We start from the raw sequence: 22,589 nt of genomic DNA, 5'->3' as shown, positions 1-22,589 counted from the left end.
TCACATGCATACTTTGAATATCAGGATGTCATAAATATTGAAGTGTTTTGTATCCATCAAAATAAAAAAAAACTTTCCCTTGAAGAATCCCCTTTTTAACCCCAAAGTTTACACATGCTATTGGTATTTATGAATACGGAAATATTTTCTACAAATGTTTCTGTGTCCTGTAGAATATATGATATGAAGTTAGAATGGTGATGCTTTATAAGGAGCTAGTCTGGTCAATGACATTAGATAGCAATGGCTAAACTGGTCATTAGGTAAAATTATTTCTAAGTAATTATTTCTGAAACTTACTATGGCAATAGAAAAACTAGTTAAGAGAAAGTAACACAGTCTCTATGGAATATTTTCAACAACGGATAAGGACATCTTTCCATTGGTCTTTTTTTTTTTTAATTTTTATTTTATTTTTTAAAATCATGGCACCGTGGTGTTTCTTGGCTTACCTTTAAAGACTGCTGGATTTTTCCACTGAGAAAAATATTTATTCTGGGATTTCTAGCATTATGCAACTGCCTGATTTTCCTAAACAATGTTCTTTCTTTTTTTGATGTGGCCAAGGAGTTAAAGAATTCTTGGCATATTCATTCCACAGTTTCAGTGTTTTTTCAAAGTCATGTGACTATAACTGAAGGACAGTATTGGGGAGGCTCACAGTTGCCTGTGTGAATTTCCTTCTGTATAAATGAGTGTTTTGAGACTAGTCAACTTAGCACATCTGTAGTAAATGAGTCTACCATGCTGTTTTCATCGCATTGGACTTCTGTAGTGCCTCAATCATTTATGAAAAAGGAAAACAACTTTTCCCTGCAAAGATCATAAATCTATTTGTCATCAAAATGAAGGCTTACCAGTCTTTTTATTTTTTATTGCTGCAACTAATAAAATTGGTTATTGGAAAAGAGGGAAAGAAACAAACCCAACATCTTGACTTAAGACAAATCAAGGCCTTTCAATCTTGACTTTGCACTTTGTCAGGTGAACACAGGCTTAAGTGTTGTAGAAAATGAGATGCTTGTCCTAAAAGAACATCGAAAGTCTTGAGTTTTCCACTGTGGATTGTATCCAATACAAGAAGGAAAAACACACTTCATCAGCCCACTCATAGCTCAAGCACAGAGTAGCAGGACCACCATGGAAACCTCTGTTAGGAACACCAGCAGCCCTGCCACCCATCTGTTGTGCTGTCTAGCCTGGGAGCTCCTCACACTAAAGAAACTTCTGTTTCTGAGAAGATACATTTCTTTCTTCACAGTATTTTGGAGAAAGAAACATACTTGCATTTGCCGGATCTACATTCAGCAGATCCTGTCAACTCTTGATTAAGAGGGTGATTTCCAATTATGGCTTATCCTGATTGCTACTTTCTCCCTCTTCCCCCTGCTGCTTGTTTTGGCCCATTTATTGCTCATTAGGAACTCTTCCAGAACAGACAAAACACAGTCTGTTTGGCTGCTTATTAGCAACAAAGTGAAAGATTTGCTAAAGGATGTAACTTTCCTGGTTGAATCTTCAGTGATTCCCAATCCAATGAAGTTCATACTCTTTGTGCAATGTTGATTTTATGATCTGGCCTCTGTTTACGTTTCCAGTCTTATATCTTTCTCCTCACATTTGCTGTGCATTTCAGTCACAATGACAGCTAACAATTATTAAACGCTTACTGTGTGCCAGGAACCATTCAAATTGCTGAATATGTATGAAGTTATTTAATACACACACACACGCACACGCACACGCACACGCACACGCACAAAACCCATGAAGTAGGTATAGCTATTATCTCTTAGGTTACAGAAAAGGAAGATGAGACTCAGAGAGACTAAGTAACTTGCCTGAGGTCACATAGACAACAAATAATAGAGCCAGAATTCTAAATCAGGTAATCTAGATTCAGAGCCTGTGTTCTTAACCACTCTGCATACCCCTTCAGGTATGCTTAATTACATAGGTATTCCCCCCCAAATTCTGTATATTTTCCTTACTTTCATGTCTTGATACATGTCATTTATGACCTCTGCTTGGAAAACTCATCCAACTTTAGGATGAACAATTTCTTGCTCTTTCAAGACTTAACCAAACTGTTACCTCCTTCAGACACTCTTCCTGGAACACTCCAGTCAGAGTTAAGCATCCCTGCTCCGAACTTGTGTACACTGCTTCCATCAGAACACAGATCATATGGTTGCTGATTACATATCCTCATGTCTTTCTGTGACAAAAGATGGCAAACTCATGTAGAATTGGGATTGTGTTTTATTCATCTTTGCAGCCCTAGCACTCAGCAGTTTCAGGTCCATGGAAGAAGCTCAATAGGGGCGCCTGGGTGGCTCAGTTGGTTAAGCATCTGCCTTTGCCTCAGGTCATGATTGCTGGGGTCCTGGGATTGAGCCCTGCATTGGGCTCCCTGCTTGGTGGGGAGTCTGCTTGTCCCTCTCCCTCCCCCCAACTTGTGCTCTGTCTCTCATTCTCTCTCTCAAATAAATAAATAAAATCTTTTAAAAAAGAAGCTCAATAAATATTTGAAAAATGAATGGTCTTTGCATAAAAACTGTGACTTTGGAGTCCTGAATAAAATTAAGGTGTGTCAGCTACTTAATGTCTTAAGCATCATCTAATAGGAATGTAATAATACCTACTTCATATGATTTTTCTGAAAATCAAATGAGACATTGTATGTGAAGTGTTTAGTAGACTGGATGCTCTTATTGTTATTATAGATATTCATAGAATAATAATAGATATTCATGGTTAAGCTAACATTCATTCATCCAACAAATATTTGTTCAGGGCTTAATATGAGCCAGGAGTTATAAAATATAGCACTGAACAAGATAGACAAAGAACTGCCTCCATGAAACATACATGGAACAGCAAGAAATGTCTGACATTTGACCATTTTTTTAAAGATTTTATTTACTTATTTGTCAGAGAGAGAGAGAGCACAAGCAGAGGGAGCAGCAGGCAAAAGGGTGATGCAGGCTCCCCACTGAGCAAGGAGCCCTGTGTGGGACTTGATCCCAGGACCCTGGGATCATGACCTGGGCCGAAGGCAGACACCTAACCAACTGAGCCACCCAGGTATCCCAACATTTGACCATTTTTTACCTAAAAAAAAAAAAAAAAAAAAATTATAATGTAATATAAATCAGCCCAGTAATTGGGTAGTAGTCCATATATAGAGAAATCAGGTAATTCCAAAAGTTCTATGAAAGAAATAAATAGGGTTTTGAGATAGAGCATGTGGGAGATAGATTATAGATGGAGTAGAGAGTAGAGGCCTCCCGGAGGAGGTCATACTTGGCTATGGTTATACTATATCTCCCTTGAGAAGGTAAGACTGAGCCAGGTATATAAAGAATGAAGGACGAACATACTATGTGAAGGAACCAAAATGGAAAAACCTTCAGTCAGGAAAGAATTGGCATGTTCACGGGATTATCAGAGGATCAAATAAGATAGTATAGGTATAGATTTGTTATTTTTGAAATAAAAGATGGGCATTTATTTCTTCATAGTAGCGTGAGCCTAGACATGTCTAAGAGCCAAAGTATAAATGAAATATCCTCTTTCAGTCCCTGTTAGTCCTGTGATTATAGGTTAAGACCTGAGTCAAGGAAATTTTATAAGATACATTAATTTTGCCCAATATTAGTGTGACATTTGCACTGTCCATTTTGCAAGACTGATAAACCACCAGTTGTTCTAATGGAAATGTATAAATAATTTCTGTGAGGTAATACAATGTTGAAATGCTTGTATTCATTAAGGCTGAACAAGAGTGAGTTTTGTATACTCTTGGGAATAGACCTAAGTCAAGCAGACCTGACTTGTCTCCACTACCCTATGACTTGTCTCAGACCTGCTCCAAGTTCCATAAGTTTTAATATGTTTAGAGATTCAAAACTAAAGTTACCTCCTGACTTTAGTGTGTAGCTCATTCATAAATCTTATTTCCAGCATTTGGCCACATTACTTTTGACTGGCACTGAAGGAAAATGTTATGAATGCTACATTATTTTTATATAATATAGCCTTGCATATAATCACCTAATAATTACTGTCCCACATTTTTTAAACAGCCAATTCTTTCCTAGGGGGGGATATATTTAGTAAACCAAATAAAATGAGAAATCCTTACTTAAATAGAAGTGTTTTTAGTTGCTTGGAATAAAGGAAGCAAAGCATTACTTTTATAACTCATTGGTTTGCTGGCTTTAAAAAAATGCAGTACTTACATTGCCTAATAATGCAAAAAAAAATTCTGGAAATCATACTTAATTTTTTGTACTATAGAAAGTAAATTAATTTTAATTGCTGTTTTCTCACACAGTAAATAACTATATAAACATAATGCTTTGAGCACAGAGGATGCTTGCAAGTAGGGAAAGGAAAAAACTTTCTAGTAATTTTCAAGGTGCTACTTTAAAAAAAAAGTCAACTAATTTGAAGTTTAGTGTCATTTTAAATTTATTATTCTACTGTTGAGAAATCAATAAAATTAACATCAAAAATGTTTGTCTTTTCATTCAACATAGTTTTAAAAATGGTTTTCCTTTGTTAATCTACTTTAAAATGTGGATTTCTATTGTTGCCTATATTTAACAAATTTTATTTCTTTGTTATTTATTCCTTAATATATTTGTTTCAATCCTGATGAAATTAAGACAACTAAATTAAGGGGCCTAGGAAGTAACAGAGCGACATTCTCTGTTATGTTAATTATTATATACAAACCAGTCATCATTATTCCAAAATCTTTCTCTTTCTGTCCTCTAAATATATGCAGATAACTCCATTTTCCATCCCAGATCTTTCCATTCAGTTCCAGAAAAAAAGCAGTTTTATATATAAACATGTATATGCTTACACACCCTTCTTTCCTTTCCCCACAGGGAAGTCAAAGTGAAAGAGAAGGAGTCCCTCTTCTTTCCTTCACTGACATCAGATTAAATACACAGTACAAACATATTACCATTATAGTTTCTTTCTTTTCTTCTTTTTTTTTTTTTTTTTTTTTTTTTTTTACTCTTATAGTTCCTGATGCACAGAAGACACTCAATAAAAAGTAATTCTTGTTGTGGCTGATATCGTTGATTACTGACTAACCCAAGCAGTCATCAGTTTCAATCCAGTCAAAATTGACACTTTCTGCAGGATTGAAAACCAATTTAAGGGTACAGCCTAACAACTAGTAGATAAATAAGTTCTGGAGATCTAATGCACAACATGGTGATTATAGTCAACAATACCATAGTGTAAATTTCAAAGTTGCTAGCAGACTAAATCTTAACTGTTCTCAGCACAAAAAAGAAATTATAAATATGTGATATAATAAAGGTATTAGCTAATATTACTGTAATAATCACATGTAATACGTAAGCATAAATGTACCAAAACAACACCATGTACTCTTTAAACTTACATAATACTATATGTCAATTATATGCCAATTTAAAAAAAAAAAACGTATTCAGCAGGGAATCTGACGCCTATCTGAGAATAATGGAAGTCTCTAGCCATGAGACATCATGTACTCTTTTCATACTATTAACTTTTTTTAAGACTCAGGTGAACTGTTTATTGGTTTCAGCATCTCTGAACAAATTAAATATAATTTTATTTACTTTTAAAAATTTGCTTAGAATGACTTACTGTTTGCTGATTGGTTTTAAACAAATCATTTAGAAGACACTGGAAAGAATGCCTAGGCATTAACATCTGTTTCTCTTGAAAGCAAAATTACTCATCCATCTTTGTGTTCATAATAAGAAATATTTGTTCTCTACTTGTATGAAACATTGTTTGGAACTTTGTCCAGAACATTCTGCTACTATCCTCAAATTTCTCTCTAAGAAACCAACATGAACAGTAAATGACTTGGAACATATTCATTGTGCTCTGTTAAATGTGTGGTAGCACTACAAGTAAAGTTTCTAGTTTTCAGTTAACCCTAAGGACTAGTCTTAGAGTCCTTTCATTCTCAGCTAAAAATACCGTTTGACTTCAGGAGCGTTCAGCAGTACGTTGTCCATGCATCACCTAAAAGATACATTTGTTTCCTGTTGGTGAATAAAGATTTTTAAAAATTGCCTAAAATTACAAGTGAAGTGCTACTATATTAGAATTCTGGAATGTTGAGATATCCTAAAATTGTCTAGGGCAATCTGTTATGTGTTATCCTCTCCCTGTGGCATCTGTTACCTCTACAATACATTCAAGGATAGGATACTCACAGCCTTGCAAGACAATCCACCTTTTTTTATTTAATCCTTACATTGATCTACTTTCCACCTAGTTTAACTCTGAAACTAAATCTATATATTGACCTAAGTCTGTATGTTTTGTTTTGTTTCCCTCGCTTACATACCCTTCCTTCTCTGCGCGTCATTGGTTTCTTCAGGTTTTCGACCTGTTTTTGTTTTTAACGGGGAGGACACCGTTTATCAGAATTTTGTTTTTGAGACTTGCCTTTTCTGTAGAGTCATATTCCTATTAGAGACCTGGCTATTGGTATAACAGCTATGTCTTCATTGGACATTTTTGAAATTTTATATCCCGAAGTCTCAGATGACTATGACTGGATTTGCTTTCATTTGCATTGAGTTCTGAAATGACACCATGTCATGAATCCAGGGTTTGTGTGTCAAGGGGAAAGAAATAGGGTAGATTACATGAATCCAGGGTTCTCAAGTTCATGTGGCAAGGGAAAGGAAATAGAGATTAGTACACTTAGGTTAATGATGCAAGCAACGTGGGAAACCATACCACCTGAATCTTAAGTCCACAATGTGGATCTCTCTCTCTCTTTTCTCTCCTCCCTGCCCTGCTTCCTCCCTCTTTTTCTGTCTCTCTCTTTCCCTCCCTCTCCCTCTTTTCACTCTCTCCCCTACTGTCCTTCTCTCTCTCTTTCTCCCCTCCCTTTTACTTTCCATCAATGAGAATTTTGTCCTCATAATTGTTCCTTACATATATTGAGAGCCACTAATATAGAGAAATGGCAAGAGATAAAATAGTCAGTGTAAATTAGAACAAAAAAAAAAAAAAGGTTTAAAGTCGAGTAGATCTCTCCCTGTAAGTGGTCAGCATAGGACATGGTACCTAGTCAATAAAACACATTTTCATTCATTATTTTAGTCAGTTTTGTGATCATGAAGAAAATCTACCTGGAAAAGCTAATTCTTTATGTTGAATTATTTACCATAAGTAAGAGAGTGAAAAGATATGTGATGATACAATTTGGAAAAAATAACTTGGGGAAAAAAGGAAAAATACTCCAGTATTATATTCAAAATTGGCTTTATCTTTAAATCGTATTCTTCCCACAGACCTTCTACAGAAATGACTCTATTTTTTAGCAAATCACCTCTCCTATCATATTTGTAACTTTAAGGGCAATATCCTTATCTTTTTTTTTTGAGAGAGAGAGAGAAAGAGAGAGAGGGCATTGCGAGCAGTGGTGGGGCAGAGGGGGAGGGAAAGAGAATCCCAAGCAGGCTCCATGCTCAGCGCAGAGAGCGACACGGGGCTCTATTGAAGGTCTTGATCTCACGACCCTGAGATCATGACCTGAGCTGAAATCAAGAGTCGGACCCTTAACTTACTGAGCCACACAGAGGCCCCAGCAATATCTTCATCTTAGGATCTTGTTCTACTCTGCTTTCTCAGTAATTCCTTTTGTGATTGGCACCAGAGGTAATTTCCCCTATTTAGGATCCCTCTAGTATTTGCTTTGTATCTCCCTTCTCATTTGGCAATTTTTAAAATATTTGTCTTCATTATCACTATTTATATTATATTTTATCTTTGTCACTTAATTTTAAGCTTCTTGAAAACAAAAACCATATTTTATTTATGTTTGTATTCCTCATAGGGCTTCCCATGGTAACTTCCTTTCACGTAAATAATATTCTATATCATAATCAAATATTTGCTGAATACCTAGAAGAATGATTGCACAACCCAATTTAGTATCCCAGGAATCAACTCAGAAAGTATCAGTCACCTCCTAAAATAGGAGTCGGCCAATGTTTTCTGTAAATATTAGTAATTATTTTAGGCTTTGCAGGGAAAGAGGCAAAATTAAGGGTCTATTTAACAACTTATGTAATGAGAGAAAATAGATTTTCACAAAATTTTTCTTTACGAAATTCAAAATAAAGTAATTTAGTACAATTTTTTTGTAATACAAGTCTACTAATGAGAAAAATGGAATGATTTGTGGGAGGAGAGATAACATTTAGCTTATTATAGTTCCCTGTCATCAAAATTTTCTTTTTATTTGTTAATGCTGACCTATAATGAGATTTCTCATGTCTTCCATATTTTATCTTTGAAAATTCTCTTCACACAGATAGGTACTGCCAAATTCATGAGCATATGATTTTAATTGTGCATATTCATTGCTTAGAAGGAATTTATAAAATTTTGTTAGATTCTTCTCTTGATTACTTGCCTTCTAGCATGTCATTACATTGTATGTTAGCATTTCCAATTGAACTGTTAGGTGGGAACGCCTCAGCTGCACAGTTAAATGGATTTTTGAGGTATAGAAATTTCTTGCCTCTAGTGCTTAAAATACTGTTGAAAGAAGTTGAGCTCAGAAAATCTGCCCACTGCAAATTTGTGTGGGAAATGAAGATCTCACTTATTGTTTTAATTTTTGACACCACAGGAAATGTACATAGTTGCTTGACGTTACTTGTGATTCAAATATTAGTTGTCATCAAAATGACTTTACCACATGGGGCGCCTGGCTGGCTCAGTCAGTAGAGCATATGACTCTTTATCTTGGGGTTGTGAGTTCAAGCTCCATATTGGGTATAGAGATTACTTTTTTTAAAAAATGACTTAAAAAAAAAAAAAAGAAATGACTTGGGGCCCTGGGTGACTCAGTCAATTAAGCATCCAACTCTTGATTTTGGCTTAGGCCATGCTCTCAGGGTGGTGAGATCAAGCTCGGTATTGGGCTCTGTGCTGGGCATGGAGCCTGCTTAAGATTTTCACTCTCCCTCTGCCTCTCCCCCTGCCACCACCCTTAAAAAAAAAAAAAAAAAGGAAAAGGAAAAGAAATGACTACCAAAGTATATGTTTCACATATAGGCATTGTTTTGCCTTATAATTTTAAGTTAAATTCATTGATAAACATTATAGAGTCTGCAGCAAGATCTAATTTCCGAAGCCATTTATTACCCAGTAATAGAGGTTGAGGGTGGTTCTTCCCATTCAAAAACATTTCAATCTCATTCTCAAAATATCTCAATAAAACTTTATCCCTGCTAAGCCATCAAATTGCTGTGTGATAGAGAAAATTAGGATATTCAGTTTCTATATTCACAAAAAATATCACAGAACGGGTGAAGGTTGCAAGAGTCCATGGAATTCACTGTTGACACTACTGGTTCAATAACACATACTAGATTTGAGTGTTTTCCTCTGTGTACCTGATTGTGAATAATACAATGAATATCCGTAGCTTTAAATACCTTACATTTCCACAAGTTTTGTAAATTTATTCAATAAATCTTTTCCCAATGCATTGCTGTCAGTTTTATCATGTTTTAGCAGATTCTACTCGAGGTTGTGCTGATTTAGTGTTTTAAATTCTTGGAAAGTATTCCTCACCTATAGTCAATCTGCAAACTATTCACATAGGTTAATTCTTCAGTCATGTCAACACAGCATTGACTACCCAAATAAACAACTGAGTAGTATTGGTAACATCTACTGATTCATCAAGAGGCAAGGAAGATCACTCAAAAGCATATGCCTGTTTTTTTACTATTGATGCTGCTGCAATGTCTTTAACATTTCAGCCTATTGTTCTTGCCAAAAGGCTAATAATCTTAAGCAAGTTTACTTTGAGGACATGATTTAAGTCATATCAGTAAGTGATTTTCCATGCTGGACTAACAAGTGAACCACTCAATAACTTTTTTTTTAATTTCTTAATCTTTTTTTTTTTTTAAAGATTTTATTTATTTGACATAGAGACAGCCAGCGAGAGAGGGAACACAGCAGGGGAGTGGGAGAGGAAGAAGCAGGCTCACAGCGGAGGAGCCCGATGTGGGACTAGATCCCATAACGCCGGGATCACGCCCCGAGCTGAAGGCAGACGCTTAACCGCTGTGCCACCCAGGCACCCCTCTTAATCTTTTTTTAAATTGAAATATATATAAGGGACATAAAATATTATATTAGTTTCAGGTATACAGCATAATGATTCAATACGTGTGTATATTGAGAAATGATCACCACAGTAAGTCTGGTTAATATCCATAGACTATTTTTCTTAAGGAAACATTAACCAGTAGTTGTCATGCATACCTAGAATATAATACAGAAAGTTAGAATGCAACACGCATACTTTACAATTAGGCTATTTAAGTCAGAAGGTACTGACAGACTATACTGCCTCAGTATTTTCATTTTAAATACCTCAAACCATTACATTAACTATATTAGAGACTTCAGGTGAGTCAAAACATTACTTAAATATTTCACTTACTTGGGAAAGAAGCCCAGGATAACTCTCAGACCTGGGCAGTGTGTCAACAGCAGCCCTTCAGAACACCAACCCCTCCTACATATACTGAGCGTCTGGATGGATTTTGGGGAAATGCCCAGATTTTTATTTCTTATTTCTTAGGGCACCAGAGGCAGCCCAGGAAGAACAGGACTGGCTGGGTCTCCAGGTCCTCGAGGAGCCAAGGGGTCATCAGGCCTTCCAGGAAGCCCAGGGGTTCCAGGCCCAAAGGTACTTTAACAGTTTCTTCTGATGGACAAGCAGCACTATTGACAGACATATTCTCCCTGAGTTCATTGGCTAGATCACAGGATGGCAAGATTAATAGCTTTTAATAAATTTGACCAATAATAAAAACACATTAGGAGGAAAAGGAAAGTTTGTGGCCTGGACATACTCATCTCCTGTGATAACCACAGTGCATGTAATTTGCCAGAACAACTCATTAACGCAGTATAGGCGATGCTTTAAAAAAAGCTCTTCAACTCATTCTTCCCTGTCATCCACCTTCTCCTCCTAAAAAGAGAAACCTTACTTACTTCCGGATACATACTTTCTTAGAAACACTTCCTATTCCTCTGAATCTGAATCTAACCAACCAATTAATAAATCTGATAAGAGTAGAGCTTATATCTTAGAGTCAAAGTGATCATAATTAAATCTTACATTAACATTCATTGAATGGCGTATTGTACATTCAATAAGGCTTTCTAAACAAAACCTGTTTTAGAACTATCTCAATGCAGAATTAACCCATACAACCAAAAGATTAGTCCAGTATCTAAAGCAATTTCATAAAAGCCAAGGATTAAGATGTTGGCACCCTCATCATTATCACCTCTTAATTTGATTTTCAGAGTTCCAGTTCTAAAGAATGTTCAGGTATTCTGACCCATATGAGTAAACTGGAAATGACTCCTCCCTTTCCACTAAAATTCAAAGTAGCTGAGCCAATGCTAAAACTAGGAAGTGAAATAAAATTCCTATCTCTAAAGAATGAACTGGCAGTAAAAGAGATCCATATTTGTCAAATCCCAAAGCTGTATCTTTGTTTCCAGACAGTGAAGGATAATTTGCTAATCTTAAAGAATTTTTTATCAAAATTTACCAAGCATCATTTTTCATTACCCTATCTCTAAACCCTCCTGATTCTTATTTTTAGAGGTAGTATGAAAGATATTACAGCTTTCATTTCAAAAATAAAATAAAAATAAATTTAGAAAAGACTTGACTTTTACAAATAAAACAGTGGTGCTTAAGTATAGCTTTAAAGTGGAATTTAGGAAATGAAGGGAATATATATCAAAGGGAACCTTGGGAAAAAGGTAATGGAAATTTCTTAATGATAGGATTGAAAAGATAACCATGGCAAAAACCAGGGTTCACACTTCAGGAGACCCTGCTCTGTTTCTGGTATCAATTGAATCATCACTGTATGGTGAGGAAAACACAGCAAAATAATACCAATTCAAATAAAATTCAAATTCCATCATATATAAACACCCCCCTCACACACACCACCTCTCTCTTTAGCCCCACTATCCTCCTCCTAGTTTTTAGGTCACTCCTTCCCTCTTCTTTCCACACATATGACCACAATCCCTGGAATTTTCTTTCCCCACTGTTACACTTCTTACTTATTATAATCAAATATTACTTGTGTGAAAAATATTGGTAGGAAGAATGACCATGCAGAATTTGATTTCCCCAGTGCCTTGTACTTATGCCTAAGGATGGACCTGTATTTGGTTTCATTTAAAAGCCAAAATGCTTGTAGATTCTAAAGTCAAGATCACCTTTCTTTCTCTGTCCATAGGGTGAACAAGGGCTACCTGGTCAACCTGGAATTCAAGGTAAAAGAGGTCACCAAGGAGCACAGGGTGATCAAGGACCGTGTGGAGAGCCTGGCCTGAAAGGGCAGCCTGTATGTGCCAACTCAGAAATTCACTAAGTATTATTCTACAGGCCAGGCCACCATTGCACAATAATGATTATCCTGTCTATTCACATTGCAGGGAGAACACGGTGTTCAAGGTTTGACAGGTTTCCAAGGATTCCCAGGCCCCAGAGTATGTTTACACATTTTCTGCTATTCATCAGAAAGATGTCGAAATACCAATATTTAGTCTCTGACTTGAGCCTTTGTATTTCTTAATCTGCAACATTTCCATTGGTACAGTTATATATTTGAATTTTGAATATGTTCATTTTAAATTTATATATTTTCCTACCAATTTTATTGACTAACTCGCTTTGTCCCCTCACGTTCCATTTTCCCAAACATTTTATTTTGAAAATTTTCAAACATACAGCAAAGTTGAGAGAATGAGTGAAAACCCATATACCTATTACCTAGATTCTAGCATAGCTCTTTGCTTGCTTTGTCATGAATCTGTCTGTCCCTCTTTCCCTCTCTGAACTCATTTTAGTGTACTTCACAGTGACTTGCAGGGGCGCCTGGGTGGCACAGCGGTTAAGCGTCTGCCTTCGGCTCAGGGCGTGATCCCGGCATTATGGGATCGAGCCCCACATCAGGCCTGCTTCTTCCTCCCACTCCCCCTGCTTCTTCCTCCCACTCCCCCTGCTTGTGTTCGCTCTCTCGCTGGCTGTCTCTATCTCTGTCAAATAAATAAATAAAATCTTTAAAAAAAAAAAAACCGGGCGCCTGGGTAGCGCAGTCGTTAAAGCGTCTGCCTTCAGCTCAGGGCGTGATCCCGGCGTTCCGGGATCGAGTCCCACATCGGGCTCCTCCGCTGGGAGCCTGCTTCTTCCTCTCTCACTCACCTGCTTGTGTTCCCTGTCTCACTGGCTGTCTCTCTGTCACATAAATAAATAAAATCTTTAAAAAAAAAAAAAAAAAAAAAAACCAACAAAGTGACTTGCATACTTCAGAACAATTCCTCCATAGTACTTCGCACGCACATCATTAACTATCCATTTACATTAATATTCCATTTTTAAGAGCTGACTCCTAATAGATTGTTACAAGATTGTTTCACTTGTACAATGTTCATATAGAGTTAAAGATTTTGACTTTTTATTTTTATTATATTTTTAGGGTCCTGAAGGAGATGCTGGCATTGTTGGAATATCAGGTCCTAAAGGTCCTATTGGACAGAGAGTAAGTATAAAGTCATTCTACTTGCTGGGAAATTGTGATTCTTTGCTTATTGTAGGAACTAGTGTTAAGAACTCTAAAATTAATATACTCCAAATTAATAACATAATAAAATAACTTTTAAGATAGAAACTCGTTAGTTCACATGCCTTTTTTAGTTCATATATTAATTGGAGCAAAAGCCCCCATAGACCACCCATTTTCCCAGTTCTTTAGAAAATATATATCAGAATTAATATTGATAGTGGATACTGTATTAACTCACACTAGGAACAAAAACATAAAGCAGTTTCATGTTATAAGCATTAATACAACCAGAGACTACCCCCATGCACCGCTTGGAGGAGGCTTGCCTATGACCAGAGCTCCTCACACCACACTTTGAAAAATATTTCCCAATAGCTATGTTTTCCCAGCTCATGGGTAGCTATCCCCGGAGAGTGATGAAGAACTGCTTAAAGAGTTGCAAAGATTGGTGTCCAAAGAACTCCAATTAGCTGTTTAGTGCCTAGAATCACAAACTGTAGCAAAAATAAATAGGGATAAATAAGCCATCAGCAATTACTGGTTTTTGTAAGTTTTGCTTTTTGTTTTGATTTTGTTTTCATTAACCACAGTCTCCTAAATGATGAGATGATCTATAAAACTGAAAAAAAAATCTATAAAATGTCAAACAGTGGTTTGCCTCTAGCCGTAGCACCCCCTCGGCTAATAGCAGCTACTAGGGCAAGGGTGGAGACGGCAGAGCGAAAAAAGGAGAGTGGTCCAGAAGCAGGAGAAAGGAATCTTGAAGAACTTCACAGCTGAAAACCACTGTCTTGAGCAAAATATTAAATGAAAAGTCAAATTTTTGAAATCCTACACCCCTTCCCCAATTCTTACGATAAATTATTTTCGGTAATACAAAGGTCAGGGTTGTCATGGGAAATGTTTAAAGACCCGCCTCAACATTTCTTCAGGTGCAAATTTATTAGTTATTTTTATGATTTCTGAAGAACCATGGAAAGTTGATGCTTTATATAAGGCCCAATTCTTGATTATCCACAGGTGGGTTATATATGGATAGGCTTCTCTATAATAAATATCACTTTTAAGTTCTTATATATATTAAGTTCCCTACTAGTTAAATCCCTTCATTCTAGTTTTATTAAGTTTTCTCAATTAATTAGTCCTTTCTTGAGGTTGTCAAAGAGAAGTTGGCTGCTTGCCTAACATCTGTCCTAAGCGGAATCTTCTTACCGAGTGCCGGGTCTGTAGGCCAGAGTCTGAGCCTATACTGCTTTGCAGCTCCAGAAATGTTATCCGTTCACCAATAGTAAAGTTCTGGTAACTGCTCACAAATACTAATTTATAATTGCAGATATCAAGACATTATAAAGACAAGTGAAAAGTCATGATAGGTTATTATTTAGCAAAAAACTATCATCTACCAGTGTTCAGTTTGTATCCCTTGTATCATTTAATCCTGATAAAAATCCTGTGAGAGATGCTATTATCCCCATTTTTCAGGTGGGGAAACTAAGTCTTTGAAAGGTAATTTGCTCAAGGCCATATCTGGCTAGTAAGTAGAAGAGCCAAAATTTGAATCCACAGCTGATTGACCAAATAATATGTCATAAGGTTGCCTGCTAATTGCATAATTAGAATATAGACTGGATATTAAGTGGCCTAGTAACTAGTTCCTGCTCAAAAATCAATAAATACTAGATGATCAAATAAATTAAATTAATTGAAGTAGGAAACAGCTAGATTAATTGTTCATTTCAAAGATGTATTTATGTAGTTAACTGCTACCAACTATTAAGATGATAACACCTCAGGGGCACCTGGGTGACTTAGTCCATTAAGAGTCTGACTCTTGATTTCACCTCAGGTCATGATCTCAGGGTTGTGAGATGGAGCCGTGCCTCATTCTCCGGGCTGGGCATGGAGCCTGCTTGAGATTCTCTCTCTCCCTCTTTCTCTGCCCCTCCCCCACCACCTCTCTCTCCCTCTCTAAAAATATAAAATAAATAATAAATAAAATCATAACACCTCATCTTTCAGACACATTTAGATAAACACAGACAATTTTTTGCTGTTTGGTCTACTGTTTTCTGGAGTTCATGTATACCTCTCCATTCTTTTAACAAATCATTATTTTAGAGAGTCAGATCATGGTCTAGTTCATTAGATGAAAACTTTGTTGACTTTTTTCCAGTGATAAACCAGTCTGGGGCTTAAATTTGATTAGATTAAGAATTCAACTCTCTTGATTTGATTGTGGGTCTTTGAGATTTGGGTACCATATTTACAAATTATCACTTAAAGTCAGTCTCTGTATTTAAAAGTGATTCCATTAGATTTACTTTTATAGTGCCAGCTAATTTCTCTTATTCTAAGTGGCTATCTGTGGATGAACTTTATGACATAATGATCTCAATTGCTAGCATTTTCTGTACTGTGGCAGGAGTTGGACAAAGAGAAAGCCTATTAGATACCTACATTTAAGTATTCAGGTTAAGTGTGAGCCAAAAAGATTGAAATTTGCTGCGAGTGAAAGTGGGAGTAGAGGCTAAGGGAAAATAACTACAATAGGTATTTTGTATTCATAAAGAAATGGTAAGTCAGACAGAGAAAGGAAAATACAGTAAGATCTTACTTGTATGTGGATTCTAAAAAATAAAACAAGCCAACAAAACAAAATTGAAGCAGATACATAGATATAAGGAAACAAACTGTTGGTAACTAGAGGAGGGGAAGGGTTGAGGGCAGGCAAAATAGGTGAGGGGAATTAAGAAGCACAAACTTCCAGTTTTAAAATCAGTAAGCATGAGGATGTAATTTACAGAATAGGAAATGTAGTCAGTAATATTGTAATAACTTTGTATACTGACAGTAACTAGACTTAATGTGGGGATCATTTTGTAATGTATAAAAATATTGAGTCACTTACAGTTTCAAAATCATTTTTCACATTTAATTCTCACAATGGCCCTATGACACAGGCAATCTTATTTAACAGATGGAGAAACTGAAGCTGGTCACATGTGATGCTCTGTGTTTCTTTCCCATGCCTTCTCTCAGTTCCATGCTGCATGTCACTCGGACATCTCCTTCATCATCTGTAAAGAAAGTTATTCAAAATTTTGTTCATCATTCTATGTAGTCTTTTTTATGTTAAGAAATTGCATTTGTTATGTAATGACCCACGTGTAGAATGGCATCGTTGAAGTTATCACCACATAAAAATCGTAATGCTGATTTATCACTTTGTTAGAAATGATACAGATGTAACTCTCCTGATATGGATCTGTAATAATATATAGACTTGTGTCACATACTGCAAATTAAAGTACTATAATTTGTTCTGATACTATAAGATTTTATACTAAAAACTGGAATTATGTGGACATGGACAATTTTATCATTGCACAAGAAATTTTCTAGAATTTTTCTGCATTATACTGGAAGTGAGACTTACTGATTTTCTTTTACCTCAACAGGGAACCACTGGCCCCTTTGGCAAAGAAGGTATAATAGGCCCAACAGGTAGAACTGTAAGTTTGTTACAATATAGGTCTTCCTTTTCTTTTTCATATTCTTGTTTTTTTAACCCTCTTTAACCCTATTTCTAGAGTAATCCAAAAAGGATCGCCCTGTGTATTGGAGAAGCCAAGGGCAAAAATAGATGTACATTTTCATCTAGAAGGTGGTTCCTAAGAACTTCAAGACCATAAATGTAATGAAGAAGGTGTATATAGTGAGGTAGACATCATTAGTACAGAGGTGATCGCTAAAGCAATAAAAAGAACCCGTTTTCTGAAGGAGAAAGCATAGCAAAAGAAGTGTAGACAGCCAAGATTTGAGTCTTTGGAAGTCCCACCCGCTATAAAGGAAAGAGATAGTTGGTGGGAATACCAGGAAAAACAGAAAAGCACAAGGTTCAGATAGATGAGTTTCAAGTAAGCAGTGGTTAACAGTGATCTTGAAGAAAATAAATTATAGTGAAGACAAAGTACAGACTGCAGTAAGGAAGGAAGTAGATATAAATATTTAATAACTTTTCTCAAATTCCTACAGCAAACTTTTGAAGTAGGCATTATTATTTCTATTTAAGACATGGGGAAACAGATTAGGTTTACAGAGGTTCACCTAGTTATTCAAGGTGGTACAGCTAGTGAACTACATAGGTGATGTTTCTTCCTTCAAGATCAGTGCTCTTTCTACCCCCTTCAAGCTGTGTCTGGAGAGGAAACTGAGACAGTTAGTAGAGGCCAGTACCTTCAGAAATTTGAGTATGAAATAAAACAGAAAAATAAGACAATGGTTGGCAGAGTGGTCAGGGGAGGGTTTTACAATACTACCAGTAGTGTAAACTTGCAAGAGGAAGAACCCAGTAGGTAGGGGCAAATTGAGACCTAGAGAGGAAAGATGTATTCCCTGCAGCGAACCAATATTTTGAATAATTTGAAAGTGTTATATAGAAAGACACAGAGTCTTAATATATAAAATGGAATGTTTTGGATATAAATATATTCTCTTTGATAAATTGAGAATTTCCCACAAAAATTGCTGAATTTTTTATTTTACAAAATGAAAAGTGTAATTCAACATTTCTCTAGATTTTCAGCATTTACCACTCAGAGCTATATAGTGTAAGTGAGAGATTGTAAGTGAAAGAATTCTCAGATTTTGGTGGGTGGTTCTTCAGCAAGCTAAGAAACACACACTTGTGATTACTGAATGATTGTTCTCCTCCGTGAAAAATTGTAAAATATTAACTGGTCAAGGAAATTATAATAAAGAAATGGCTCAATTAAAATGTTCATAGATTGTTCTTAAAGGTCCTTATGATATTCAATATGCACATCAAATATTTTCCATATTCCATTTTTTCCATTCTAAGAAGAAACTTCTAAGAAAAGTTCACTATGAAAGAATAAGCACTTGAAAATGGCCAATACTTTGTGGGGGAAAAAAATAGTGGTGGGGAATGAAAGACTTGCTTTTCCAAATAAGGAAACATTACTTCAAAGTCCTTGTAGATGAAACTATATGATAGTACAAGGGAATAAACAAATAGATGAGTGTAGATAGGCTGGAGTCCAGAATTAGACCTCATACTATATAGGAATTTAATTTATAACAAAAATGGTATTTAAAGAATAACAAAAATGGTATCTCGGGATGATGTGGGCTGTAAGTTAATAGAAACCCTGAATCAAACTGGCTTTAATAATAAGGAAATTTATATACCTTGTGGGAAGCCCAGAGGTATGAAGGGCTTCAGATGTGGTTAGTTTAGTGACTCAATCATGTTATCCAAGACCAGTTTCTTTCCATGGCTCTACTTTGCCATCCTGAATGTTAGCTTCATAATTAGGCTTTTAGCAAGATGACTACCATTTCTCAGCAATTACATCCAGACATAATTATCCACAGTGAAATCTGATCTACAGTCCTATCTTGGGAAAAAATAAAGCTTTTCCCAGAAGTCTTCCACTGCATTTTTCCTCATGTCCATTGATCAGCCACATGCCCATTCTTACGCCAGTGACAGGAAAGGGAGATGGAATTACTTTTAGTCCCACTATTGCTGTAAGAAATTGGAACCTTATTTCACCCAACTTTTTTTTAAATCTTTTTTTTAAACACTTTAAAGTATTTAAAATATCTAGAAAGCAGAAGTGTAGCTTAAGGGTCGAGAAGACTTTTTATATAAGAAAGGAAATCTGAAAACTATATAAAAGAACAGAATATGTGTTTGCTTGAAAATTTTAATATTTTGAAAGACAAAAGATTCCATAAGCAAAATTAATATAAGCTAGGAAAAAGTAATTGCAAAAATGTATAATGAGTTCATGTATAAAGAATTCTTACAAGTTGGTATGAAAAAGAGAGAAAACTCAATAGTATGGTGATTAATATAACAAAATAAAAATTTTTAAAAAATTTAAAAAAAGAAAACTCAATAGAAAATTGAACAAATCCAAAATGTCAATAATTATTTGGAAAGATGCTCTCCTAACTTACAGTCACAGAAATGCAAATTAAAGTAATAATAAGATATTACATCTAACCTTTCAGAAGGGAATGAGGGAGAACAGTTTATTACTAGTAGAAATGTGAATTATAGCCTTCATGGAAAGATATTTGTTAAAATATAAGTGCATATACATTTTGACCAATCACTTCCACTTGGAGGAATTTGTGCCATTGAAATTAAGCACTCAGTACACTAAGGAAAGTTTACAAAGATTTTTTTCGCAGTACTGGATGTAATAGCAAAACTTGAAATCACATGTTCATCTATAGAGGAATGGTTGTATAAACCACAGTCTAGCCATTTCATAGAATACTATGCAACTATTAAAAACAACTGGTGATGTCTAGTTCAGCTGCCTTGTGGTTGTTCATGATGTATTGTTAACTGTGAAAAATCGGATGCATCGAAGAGTATATAATATGACATCAGTATTATAAAACATGACCAGTCACCCCATTCATACATCAATATATTTGTCAATATTTGATTAGGAAAAAAGGTATGAAAAAAAAGTACATACCAACTTGTTAATACTGGGCTGGAGGCGGGGGAGGGCATAAAAACAAGTTCTATAAAAGTATCTTAAAAATTAGTTTTTGAAAGTTAATATCCCAGTTTAAAAGGAGTTCAGAACAAGGCAGGAAACACAAAAGAAGTAATATCAATGGCAAAATAATGAGATCGTATTTTTAACCTGCAAGATTAACAAAGAATGATAGTACATGGCCTGTGTCAGAGGACATACACTCCCGTATATTGCAGGCAGGCATGCAATCTCAAGCAAACTTTCTGAAGAGTGCAAGGTGATTTGTCATACTGTCATAATGACCAAAATTAGAAATAATCTAATAGGAAATTCAATAAGAAGGTTATAGTTTATTAAACACTAAATAAGCATTATAATTATCTGGAAGAATGTGGATTGATATGGAAAACATACATTGTGGAAGTGTAAATTCAGGTTTTTGAAAAGATGAATAGCATTATCTCATTTTTTAAATAAAAAATACATATATTATTTCCACAAGGATGAAAACAAAAATTTTAACAGAAATTTTTAGAACAGTAGGTCCATCTAGTAACAGACTGTACTTTCTTTCAAATGTACATGGAAAATCACTGAAATAGACCATATTTTGAATCATAGAAAATTTTTTACTAAACTTAAAAGAACTGAAGTCATTCAAGGTATGTTCTCTGGCCATAATGGAATTAAAGTAAAAATCAGTAAACTGGAAAGATAATGAGAAAATCTCCAAACACTTGAAAATTAAACTGTGTACTTCTAAATAATCCATGGATCAAAGAGGAAGTCTTAAGGAAAGTTAGAAAATATTTTGAATAGAATGTTCTCGTATACAACATATCAAAAGTTTGTGGGTTGTAGGAAGAATAGAAAGAGAAAATGAAAGAAAAGGAGGACATCACCCTAGAAACAAGGTTTTCAAAGGCTGAGGTAAACAAATATTAGAAGAATTTAATCTTCCCTCCTAAATTGCCCTGTATTTAATTGCCACATATGCTGTTTTGACTTAACTGAGTGCTTGTTATCCCTGTCTCTGTGCACAACATGAAAAATCAATAAATTGTTTTTGTTTGCGTTTTGCTTTGCTTACCTTAGGAAAAGGAAACTAGAATTTATATAAATTTGCTAAAGAAGTCTTGCTAGAGAGAAAAAACAAAAACATAAGTTCTCATGTTTCTGTGTATAGCCTCAACCACATTTGGTAAAGAACTGTCAGTAGCACTAAACGAACATTTCTTGTTTTCTTTTAGGGACCCAGAGGTGAAAAAGGCTTTAGAGGTGAAACTGTAAGTTTAAATTTGTGGTTGTATTATCACTTGTCACTGGGCTGTATAAGTTCCATAAAAACAAGGACATTGTTTGATTTTTTTTCACTATTATGTCTCTGATACTTGTGGAATAAAAATAAAATTACAGTTTTCAGGAAGGAGAACTAATCTATGTGATACATTGTAGTGAGACCTGAATAACCCCTGAACATGTTTAAGAACCTGCCAATCAAATTCTTCCCAGGCACTGTGTGAAGTGGCATATTTGCCTTGCCGGGCATCAGGCATTTGCTCTGTGAGCCTCCTACACCAGTGCTGGAGCAAGAGCGCTGCCTGGGCTCCTTAGGGCTCTACCCACTGCAGCCAGTCACGCCCAAGAGGTGCAAAGCAGAAGCAGATCATTACTGTATATTGCAGCCAATTGGAAACAGTTATGAGAGGATGGGCAAAAGTTACATAGCACGTTCTGGCCCTAAATGGCTTATGCTGGCGCTATTTCCTACTTTTCCGGGATGCCAATTCTTCGGGTTAAAGAAGATATTTTGTAAAGAGGCCACTTTCGCAGCAGAGATTCTGCTGACCTGACTGAAGCAGCAGCTTAAACAGAGCGCGGGCATGGAGTAAAATGAGGGGGAGTGAAACCGAGTACAGAAGGCAAATTAGAAGAAACTTAAAGGTTGCAGAAAAGTCTTACTTAATAGGTAATGAAATTACATTGACAGCTGACATTTTCTCTTTTCACTGTAGGGTATGCTTGGGACTTAGAATGAGGAAGTTGCAGTTATGCAGTCTTCTTAGCTGAGGAAGGGAAATTAAGTGATTTCAGAGAGCCTAAGAATCCCCAGAGGGCATCAAATAGATGTTTTCCTTTTTCTTTCTTTTTTTTTTTTTTTGTAGGATTTTATTTTTAAGTACTCTCTATACCCAACATGAGGCTTGAACTCAAAATCCTGAGATCACGCTCTACTGACTGAGCCAACCAGGCGCCCCAAAATAGCTGTTTTTAATTTGCAGAAGCATGGCCTTCATATTTTCTCAGGGGACTTACTCTAGCAGGAAGCAAGGATGACTGCACACAGTGAAGTCATATCCCCCAGGAAGAGTGGAAAGGGGGAAGA

At 35.7% G+C, this 22,589-nt stretch overlaps 1 protein-coding gene across 3 annotated transcripts in view; it reads left to right on the top strand.

The window, feature by feature from the left end:
• Positions 1-22,589, top strand: part of COL24A1 (collagen type XXIV alpha 1 chain) — a 364,391-nt gene that overhangs the window by 306,246 nt on the left and 35,556 nt on the right. For all 3 annotated transcript variants that reach the window (XM_087866074.1, XM_045801865.2, XM_045801864.2), the window contains 6 exons: positions 10,655-10,762; positions 12,348-12,455; positions 12,547-12,600; positions 13,590-13,652; positions 17,135-17,188; positions 21,454-21,489. In XM_087866074.1, coding sequence (XP_087722200.1) covers positions 10,655-10,762; positions 12,348-12,455; positions 12,547-12,600; positions 13,590-13,652; positions 17,135-17,188; positions 21,454-21,489 — 423 coding nt within the window. The remainder of the gene's footprint in view (positions 1-10,654; positions 10,763-12,347; positions 12,456-12,546; positions 12,601-13,589; positions 13,653-17,134; positions 17,189-21,453; positions 21,490-22,589) is intronic.

This window comes from Ursus americanus, chromosome 12 (assembly GCF_024610735.1).
Source record: "Ursus americanus isolate L20-20 chromosome 12, mUrsAme1.1.p, whole genome shotgun sequence".
Classification (NCBI taxonomy): domain Eukaryota; kingdom Metazoa; phylum Chordata; class Mammalia; order Carnivora; family Ursidae; genus Ursus; species Ursus americanus.
This window is presented reverse-complemented; position numbering and strand designations above follow the sequence as displayed.